Source organism: Odocoileus virginianus, chromosome 4 (genome assembly GCF_023699985.2).
Source record: "Odocoileus virginianus isolate 20LAN1187 ecotype Illinois chromosome 4, Ovbor_1.2, whole genome shotgun sequence".
In the NCBI taxonomy this organism is placed as follows: Eukaryota; Metazoa; Chordata; class Mammalia; order Artiodactyla; family Cervidae; genus Odocoileus; species Odocoileus virginianus.
In genome coordinates this window covers 32612844-32623489 of record NC_069677.1, presented here as the reverse complement: position 1 = coordinate 32623489, position 10646 = coordinate 32612844, and the positions used below count along the sequence as shown (strand labels likewise).

Sequence of the window (10646 nt, the reverse complement as noted above, 5' to 3'; positions counted from 1 at the left end):
TTGGAGAATTCTGAGCATTACTTTACTAGCGTGTGAGATGAGTGCAATTGTGCGTTAGTTTGAGCAGTTCTCTGGGATTGCCCAAACCACCCCTGACCTCGGGTGTGTGGTAGCTCCTCTCGGCCGCCACCCCTGGACGTGGGGAAGCTCCTCCGCGCCTCTCCTGCACTGGCGCAGCCTGGCGCTCTGGGCGCCACCCCTGACCTTGGGCGCCACCCCTGACCTTGGGCGAAGTGCAGCTCCTCACTGTAGAATGTAGGGAGAGCAAACATAACGCCATGACAAAAGGCAGAAGCAGGAAGACCAGGCCCTCACCCTGGCAACTAAGGCGACTATCAGGTCACCAAGACACAACCAGTCAGAGACTATCAGGCCACCCAGATACAGCCAATCAGAACTTGTTTACGGAAAGATCCCGCGCACGCGAATGTCTGACCAATGAAAAGACCCCCGCGAACATGTAACCAATCCGCTTCGCTAAATGACCCCTGCTTATGTTTGAAATTGGATGGCCTATAAATATGGGTAGAAAACCGGGCTCGGGGCTCTCAGCCTGTGCGCCACTGCGTTGGACACAGCGGGGGCCCTAGCTCGAGCTAGCAATAAACTTCCTTCTTGCGTTTTGCATTGTCTCTTGGTAGCTTTCTCTCTTCCCGCTCGGGGATTCGGACATCGGGCATAACATTTGGGGGCTCGTCCGGGATCCCTTGGCGAGGAGAGAAACCTCCCGAGACAGAAGGAAGAATCCGAACGGTACCGGTACCCAGTCAGGTCAGGGAAATCCAGTGTAAAACCGGGGCCTGCTAGGAGAGCAGGGAGGTAACTGGTACAGGGAAATCCAGTGTAAAACCGGGGCCTGCTAGGAGAGCAGGGAGGTAACTGGTGCAGGACTAAGGAACGTTCCTGCCGGTGTGAGACCAAGGCCAGCGAAAACGCTGGAGGGCGACCGGCTCTGCGGAGAAAGGGGTCTTTCGTCCCCTGATCCCGCGGCAGTTGACCAGTGGACACTGTTTGAACTTCTAATCCACAGGTCCTGGTGATGGAACTCACTTCGGAAGAACCTAAGAAGAAAGAGAGCTCAAAACCGGTCTTTCAGGATGCCTCTTGCCCAAACCTAATAGACTTAGAAACAGAAGCAAGACCCCCCCCTTACGTACCCCCCTTAGAACCCCCGGGTGGAGGGGAAGGATCAGGAAGGGCGACAAGGGGCGACCACGAGGGAGGACCAGCACTGGGGACCCGGGGAAGGACTAGGGGAGATAGGAGTATGCAAGACCCTGGGGACCCAGAGTTACCGTCATCCACTGTTCAGGCACTCCCCGTCCGGGTGGGACCAGCGAACCCGAGCGGAGAACGGACTTATCAGTACTGGCCCTTCTCCACGAGTGACCTATACAATTGGAAAACACAAAACCCCCCTTCTCGGAGAAGCCCCAAGGCCTCATTGACCTCTTAGACTCTATTCTGTTCACTCATAACCCCACCTGGGATGATTGCCAACAGTTGTTACAGGTACTCTTCACCACGGAGGAACGGGAGCGAATCCTGGCAGAGGCGCGAAAACGAGTCCCCGGGGTCGACGGGAGACCTACTGCTCAGCCTCATCTCGTGGACGAGGGGTTTCCCTTGCTGCGACCTAACTGGGATTTCGAGCGGGTGGAAGGTAGGGAGCGTCTCCGAGTGTACCGCCAGACTCTGATGGCTGGCCTGAGGGCTGCAGCAAGGAAGCCAACAAATTTGGCAAAGGTAAATCTGGTGAGGCAAGAGCCCACTGAAAGTCCGGCAGCCTTCTTAGAGAGGCTAATGGAAGCTTTTAGACAATACACACCCATAGACCCCCAGGCTGACGAATCGCGCGCCGCCGTGATACTAGCATTTGTAAACCAGGCAGCTCCAGACATCAGAAAGAAATTGCAGAAAATAGAGGGGCTAGGAGAGCAGACAATACAGGACTTATTGAAAGCAGCTGAGAAAGTGTTCAATAACAGAGAGACTGCAGAGGAAAGGGAAGAACGGATTAGACGGGAGGAGAGAGAACTAGCAGAAAAGATCAGGAAAGAAGATAGGGAGTATAGGACGAGGGAGAACCAGAAGAACCAGAAGGAGCTAGCCAAGATTCTTTTTGCGGGGATGAGAACCGGATCAGGAGCGAGGGAGCTTCGGGGCCGACAAGCGGGAAAGAAAGAGAAGCTAGAAAGACAGACCTTAAAGAAAGATCAATGTGCTTACTGCAAGGAACTGGGGCACTGGAAAAACGAGTGCTCTAAGAGAGACTCAAGGAAAGGAATGGCCCAGAGGGAGAAAGTCTCCCCCGAAAATCGGGCCTTATACATGGGAGAAGACAGTGACTAGGGGAGTCAAGGCTCGGCACCCCTCCCCGAGTCCTGGGTAACCATAAATGTGGAGGGGAAACCCGTTGTCTTCATGGTAGATACTGGCGCCCAACACTCTGTTTTAAATAAAAGGCTGGGACCAATGTCTAAGAAAACCAGCATAGTACAAGGAGCCACGGGGACAAAAAGATATTGTTGGACCACAGAACGAAAAGTAAATCTGGGGACCCATCAAGTGTCCCATTCGTTTTTGGTGATACCAGAATGCCCAGCCCCTCTACTTGGAAGAGACTTGTTGACTAAAGTTAATGCTCAGATCCATTTTGACCCTGGGGGAATCTCAGTCACAGATGGACTTGGACAGCCGATACATGTCTTATCCCTAGCCTTAAGGGATGAATACAAACTTTTTGTGCCTAAGCCCTCAGAGGTCATAGCACCGGAAGTACAACCGTGGGTCCATAAATACCCATTGGCCTGGGCAGAAACGGCAGGAATGGGACTGGCCAAACAGAGACATCCGATCGTCATCGAGCTAAAGTCAGAGGCAGTTCCTGTGAGGGTGAAACAGTACACTATGAGCCAGGAGGCTCGGCGGGGGATCACTCCCCACATTCGACGGCTCATGGATGCCGGAATTCTCAGGCGGTGCCAATCCCCTTGGAACACCCCCTTACTGCCGGTGAAGAAGCCAGGGGGGACAGATTACAGACCTGTCCAGGACCTGCGAGAAGTCAACAAGCGGGTGAGTGACATCCACCCCACTGTCCCTAACCCATATACCCTCCTGAGCAGTCTGCTGCCTGAGTACACTTGGTACACTGTGCTGGACTTGAAAGATGCCTTTTTCAGCCTACCCCTGGCGGCCCAGAGCCAGGAGATATTTGCCTTTGAGTGGACCGAGGGGGAGGGCCAACCGGTAGTACAGTTAACTTGGACCCGCCTCCCACAGGGGTTCAAGAACTCCCCTACCTTGTTTAATGAGGCTCTGAGTGAGGACCTCTATGAATATCGGACTCACCACCCAGAGGTCATTCTGCTACAATATGTAGATGACCTTATGTTGGCTGGAACCACGGAGGAGGCATGCAGCCGTGCCACCGGGGACCTCTTACAAACCCTAGGCACCTTGGGGTATCGCGCTAGCGCAAAGAAGGCACAAATAGCCCGGCAAGAGGTCACCTATTTGGGGTATAAGATCAGGCAGGGGCAACGATGGCTAACCCAGGCCATGAAGGAAACAATACTACAGATACCAGAGCCCAAGACCCCCCGCCAGGTGAGGGAGTTTCTGGGGACTGTTGGATATTGTAGACTGTGGATCATGGGGTTTGCAGAGAAGGCTCGGCCTTTATATGAAGGAAGCAAAGAGACTCCAAACTGGACCTGGACTGAGCCCATGAAACAGGCTTTCCAAACACTCAGACGGGCCCTACTAGAAGCCCCAGCTCTTGCCCTGCCTAACCCAGACAAGCCATTCCAACTGTTTATAGATGAGAAGCAAGGAATAGGAAAGGGGGTCTTGACGCAGCAATGGGGACCATGGAAACGGCCAGTAGCATACCTGTCGAAGCGATTAGATCCAGTGGCCGCTGGGTGGCCCCCTTGCCTTCGCATCATTGCAGCCACTGCCCTCCTCGTCCGCGACGCCGACAAGTTGACGTATGGGCAGCAACTCTCGGTCTTCACCCCCCACGCCATCGAAGGGGTTTTGAAGCAGCCGCCGGGTAAGTGGATCTCCAACGCCCGCTTGACACATTACCAGGCCCTGCTGCTCGATGCCCCACGGGTGCGTTTTCAGACCCCCTGCTTCCTGAATCCAGCCACGCTCCTACCTAACCCAGAGAAAGGCCGCCCTCTCCATGAGTGTAGTGAGATACTGGCTGAGGCCCTGGCGGCACGAAAAGACTTAACTGATGTGCCACTAAGCAACAGTGAGCTGGTATGGTTCACCGATGGGAGCAGTTATGTCAAAGACGGGCAAAGAAAATCGGGGGCCGCCATAGTTGATGAGTCTGGGCAGACGATATGGGCTGAAACACTCCCCCCAAATACTTCTGCACAGAAAGCCGAATTGCTTGCCCTAATACAAGCTCTAGAGCGAGCGAAAGGGAAAAGAGTCACCATTTTCACGGACAGTCGATACGCCTTCAGCACTGTCCACATCCAGGGCCCCATATATCAAGAAAGGGGATTTCGGACAGCTGAGGGAAAAGAAGTCAAGAATTTGCCTGAGATTCGCAGGCTCCTAGAAGCTGTCCAATTGCCCCGAGCAGTAGCTATAGTGCATGTTCCCGGGCACCAAAAAGGGGAAGACCCAAAGGCAAGAGGTAATCGGGCGGCTGATGCGGCCGCTCGGAGGGCAGCCAGCCAAGACTACGTCGCCCCCATATTGACTGTGGAACTTCCCCCTCCCGGTATGGGGGCCTTGCCACCAATTCCCGAGTACTCCCACCCTGATCTCGACTGGATCAATAAGGACGAGAAGGATGAGAAAGATGGATGGTACCGGGACCAAGACAGCAACCTGATATTGCCTGCCACCCTGGGTCGTCATTTGTGTGAACACCTACACGCAACCACACATTTGGGAGAGAAAAAGACTTTGACACTTCTCCAGACGGCCTGCCTGAGGTTCCCCCGACAAAAGGCAACTGTACGAGAGATAATTCAAGCCTGTAAAGCGTGCCAGTTAATGAGAACAGAGAAGAAGCAACACTCAGGAGTGAGGTACCGGGGGGAGGGGCCCGGGCAACACTGGGAGATAGACTTTACTGAGGTAAGGCCAGGGAAGTATGGGTATCGCTATCTGTTGGTTCTGGTAGATACCTTCTCGGGGTGGGTGGAAGCTTTCCCCACTAAGGGAGAGACAGCCATAGTGGTTGCTAAAAAGATCTTAGAGGAAATAGTGCCTAGGTACGGGCTGCCAGTGACTATGGGCTCTGATAACGGACCTGCCTTTGTGAGCCAGATTGTACAAGGGCTGGCCCGAGCTCTGGGGACGAAATGGAAGTTACATTGCGAATATAATCCCCAGAGCTCAGGACAAGTTGAGAGAATGAATCGGACCCTAAAAGAAACACTGACAAAGTTGGCAATAGAGACTGGCGGGGACTGGGTGACCCTCCTTCCCTTCGCACTCTTCCGGGCGCGTAACACCCCATATAAGCTGAACCTTACCCCCTTTGAAATTTTGTATGGAAGACCCCCTCCTGTGTATCCTATTTTTGAAGGAAAGTGCCTGCCACCCCCTGCTCTGGGACAATTCCGGCAAACAATAATGGCATTAAGCAAGGTGCATAACCGTGTTTGGAAGTTGATCCGGGAGGTATACGAGGACCAAAATGAGAAGGCCCTCCCCACACATAATATTAGCCCGGGTGATTGGGTTTGGGTAAAACGACACCAATCTAGAGTATTAGAACCTAGATGGAAAGGTCCTTATGTTGTTCTCCTAACCACCCCTACCGCTGTTAAGGTTGACGGGATTGGACCCTGGGTTCACTGCAACCACGTGCGGCAAGCCACGCCAGAGGAACGAAATAAGGCACAGACAGAATGGAAGGCGAATGCTCATCCGTCGGATCCTTTGAAACTGAAGCTCACCCGCCGGGGAGCCTCCTAGTCCTCTTGCTGATGGCAGCCCTCATCAATCCAGGGATGACTTCTCGCGGCCACATGAACAATCCCCATCATCCAGTCAACATGACTTGGGTGGTCTACAATCCAGAGACCGGAGAACTGATCAACTCAAGCTCGAATGTGGCCCCTCGGGGAACATGGTGGCCCGTTTTGACCTTCGATCTATGCGTCCTGACAGCTGACAGCAACGGCTTTGGTCCCCACCAGCTGACTGACTTCTTTGCTCATGGCTCTTTCGGCTTATTCACCCGTAATTGTGAGGGCCAGAACCCACCCCAATGTCGATGGGAGGAACGTAAGGTTGGTCTCACGATGAAGGAGGTATGGGGACAAGGACTTTGCCTAGGCACAGTACCACGGGACAAGACTTCCCTTTGTGCTCAGACTGAAGGTAATCTAAGCCTTCAAGGAAAGGACTGGATTGTGCCAGGGGTCGGGGGATGGTGGATTTGTTCACATACGGGGTTGACCCCATGTTTGAATGTGAAGGTTTTTAACCAGAGTCAAGAATTTTGTGTCCTGGTTGCTATAATGCCAAAGATTTTATACCATTCTGAAGAGGTTATGTACTCACATTGGGACCGAGGAGTACGGAGAAAAAAGAGAGAGCCACTTAGTGTAATCACCATGGCTGCTTTATTCAGCCTCGGGTTGACAGGAGCAGGAACAGGAATAGCTTCACTGTCTCTACAAACCAAGGAGCTGTCCTCTCTCCGAGCAGCCATAGATGAGGACCTGACTCGCATAGAAGAATCAATCAGCCACCTAGAAAAGTCTCTAACCTCCTTGTCTGAAGTAGTATTGCAAAATAGGAGGGGATTAGACTTAGTTTTTCTCCAGCAAGGTGGGGTCTGCGCAGCTCTTGGAGAAGAATGCTGTTTCTATGCAGACCATACAGGTGTGGTGAGGGATTCAATGGCGAAAGTGAGAGAGGGACTAGTGCAACGCAAAAGGGAACGGGAAGCCCAACGGGGATGGTGGGAATGGTTTGATCCTGGTCACCCTGGCTAACCACTCTGGTCTCAACCCTCCTGGGCCCACTTTTACTGTTAATACTAATACTTACAATTGGGCCTTGCATTTTAAATAGACTAATCACCTTTATCAGGACACAGCTAAATACTATCCAGATTATGGTGCTAAGGCAACAATACCGGCCGATAGGTCGAAATAAAGAAGAGGAAGATTCCTCCCCATAATCAAAAGACAGGGGGGAATGTAGAATGTAGGGAGAGCAAACATAACGCCATGACAAAAGGCAGAAGCAGGAAGACCAGGCCCTCACCCTGGCAACTAAGGCGACTATCAGGTCACCAAGACACAACCAGTCAGAGACTATCAGGCCACCCAGATACAGCCAATCAGAACTTGTTTACGGAAAGATCCCGCGCGCGCGAATGTCTGACCAATGAAAAGACCCCCGCGAACATGTAACCAATCCGCTTCGCTAAATGACCCCTGCTTATGTTTGAAATTGGATGGCCTATAAATATGGGTAGAAAACCGGGCTCGGGGCTCTCAGCCTGTGCGCCACTGCGTTGGACACAGCGGGGGCCCTAGCTCGAGCTAGCAATAAACTTCCTTCTTGCGTTTTGCATTGTCTCTTGGTAGCTTTCTCTCTTCCCGCTCGGGGATTCGGACATCGGGCATAACACTCACGGCCACGCTTCTCTGCGCTCCATCGCAGCCGGCGCGCTTCTGCCGGTGGTTATTATGGCAGATACTAAAACAGTTTAAATATTTACTTATTCATTTTAAACTAAATAAAATATATTTCATGTTCATATAACTAATATATTGCTACTAAAACACTAAATTTTCCAAAATAACATATTTAATAAAGGTAGTGGTCTTATAGTTTTGCAAATCTCTTTGGATTCTCATACCTGCTTCTGAATTCCACCTGTTGTGTATGTTGTTTTTAATTGATGTGCATGATGAAAACCTAACCTTACACAGATGTGAGATTGGACAGAGAAAGACCTCATGGAACCGCTGAAACTGCATTATGTCCTATATACACACATATAGACACACACATATATACAGGCACACGTGTATAGCTATGTATATGTATGAGTAGATAGATTTAAAAACCTTGAAGTATATTGTGTTAAAATATTAGTCATATATGATATATAACCACATCTATAGCTTTACATATATAATTATAATACCAATGTATACTCATAATATGATATATTAACTATAGGCAACATTTCTCTCCACATATGAGTCTCAAAATAGCAAACAGAATAGCAGAGAGAAACTGTTTTAGAAGGCTAAAGTTGAACATTTGGCTACAAGCATGAAAGTGGCTGTGGACACTATCTTTAGGGCAGGAATTTCAGTTTGTTTCTCTCTCCTGTCATTTCAAGTCTAGTCCTCAATTTTTTCATCTTCTTCCAAAAAAAGTGATAGGGTTGGAGTCTAGAATCCCTCCGGCCCTCATCTGTTCTAACATATAATCATTCTCATAGATCAAGTAAATGAAGCTTGTACATCCCAGAACTGGCAATCTGGTATTAGGTTAATTTAACAGTTCCGTCTCCTTGTTCAGATCCCTACCCTAGTGCTAATGCATGATAATGGATTAACTCAAAATCTCCTTCAATTAAGGTTTACATAAAACATGTAATTGTGGTTAAAATGTAGATATCTCTGGAAAAACTAAAATTGCATTCATGCTTAAAGTATTTTATGACTCCTAGGTCTTCTACAGAATTTTTCCTTGAGTATTTCTTCAGGCTCCAGTTTCTTGACTAAGCATAAAATGGCCTTGGTCCATCTGATGTGCAGATAATTCCAGTCTGTGGTTGAAGACAGCTCCCCACCCAACTGTGAGAGCCTGCTTACAGCCATGTGTCTTATTTTCAAGCAGTGATTTCTGGTTCTGCAAAATGCTGTTTTCAGTTCTGTTTGTACTTGACAGCTTTGCTTCCTTGTGACATGCAACTCTTCTAGTACATTTTTTCTTTTTTTTTTTTTTTCCCCTTTTCGGTCCTTAGCAAGTGACCCAGGCAACAGAGCTGCCATTCCATACTGCAGGTTTGAGGCACTAAAGCCTGATCCTGTCTGGCTTCAGGGATCTTGCAGGTAACTGTGGTATTAAGTGCCACTTCCCATATTTTTTTCAGAAGCTGACAGCCACTAAGGATGTGGTTTAGAGGGAAAAGCTGACATCTGGGGGAAAAATCGATTGAAGAGTAAAAGAAAGAACATCAAAGTAATTCCCAGGACAACTTACTTTGGCAGAATAGAGCCAGATGCCAAGAAAGGAGTTTCTGGGTAGTATCTTCCACGTGTTGTACAGAACCCTGTACTGAGGGGAGAAAAAAGAAAGATATTATGTAAGAAAAATTATAAAAAAAAAGGATAAAGTAGTACATGCATGCTCAGTCATGTCCAATTCTTTTGTGACCCCATGCATGTAGCCCAGCAGTGTCCTCTGTCCATGGGATTCTCCCGGCAAGAACACTGGAGTGGATTTCCTCCTCCAGGGGATTTTCCCAATCCAGGGGTCGAACCCAAGTCACTAGTGTCTCCTGCATCAGCAGGCAAATTCTTTACCACTAGCACAACCTGAGGCGCTTATATGGATAAAGGGTGCATATAAATCAGTGCTTGGCAAATAAAAACATAACATACCACTGGGTAATATTCTTGGTAAATGTAGAGAGAAAAACAGAGGGACAAATAGCAAACTAACTCTAAATTACTATGCTGATGATGGCTTAATTAGGTCAAGGGCATTCTTACTTTTCCAATCTGAAAATTTTTCTTCTATGATTGGACTTCATAACTGATTTTCAGTTTAATGCAGTTGCAAAATTATACTTCATACTGCCATTATTACTTTCTTGACACTTGAAAAATTAGAAGTACTGGCATCATTTAAAATTAAAAAAAAAAGAAAATATCCATTTACTCCTCTGCTATGCAGATTTCTCTTGTACATTCTGAACCAGTGTTATGTACAAAACTTCTGTTGACATCCTGGAAAGATCCATGCTCGGCATATATAATATAGGTCAGCACAGCTTATAACCCATTCAAGGTGCAGATCAGACAATTGTGCTCCTTGGGAGTATATCTGAAACGAATTTTGAAAGGTGTAGAGGTTTTGTTTGGCAAAGAATTGAGCAAGAAGTCTCTTGGGCTTCTTCTCAAGAATTTTCTTGAAGGAAATTTTTTTGCGTGTGTGTTTGTGATATTTAGAAAAGAAAGTCAAACACTAAACTTTGGTCAGGTCTATACTCTTCACTATCTGGATTAGTTCATATTCAGAACATCTGAAGAGCAGCGTGAGCATAATATACAATATGTTTTAGAAAAAGATCAGTAGTAGGAGGCTAGCTCCTTAACACAATAAAAGTATGCTTTCAACAACATAATAGCTAAAGTTCTAACTTATTACTAATAAAAATAATAGCTACTATTTATTGAATTTTCACTATGCTCCAACAGTCCTTTAATCTCTACAACAAAACTTAGACTCCATTTTTACAGCTCTAACCCTAGGAGACTAAGAAACAACAAAAATAACAAAGTGTCCTTCATTTTTCTGTTCAACCATATGAAATTGTTGTTTTTATAGGTAAATGTGACCAAGTATCATAATCTCATCTAGTTCAATTTAAATTGTGTGTGGTTCAACAAACTGTGTTTCCC

General features: G+C 48.1%; 1 protein-coding gene across 1 annotated transcript; it reads left to right on the top strand.

Annotated features, from left to right (window-relative positions):
* Positions 1–1395: 1395 nt before the first annotated feature.
* Positions 1396–5614, top strand: LOC139034854 (uncharacterized; the record flags this gene model as incomplete). The annotated part of the gene is given in 2 exon segments (XM_070467082.1): positions 1396–5112; positions 5567–5614. Coding segments are annotated over 2 exon segments (3765 nt in total), but the record flags the coding sequence as incomplete, so codon positions are not given.
* Between the last annotated feature and the right edge of the window lie 5032 nt (positions 5615–10646).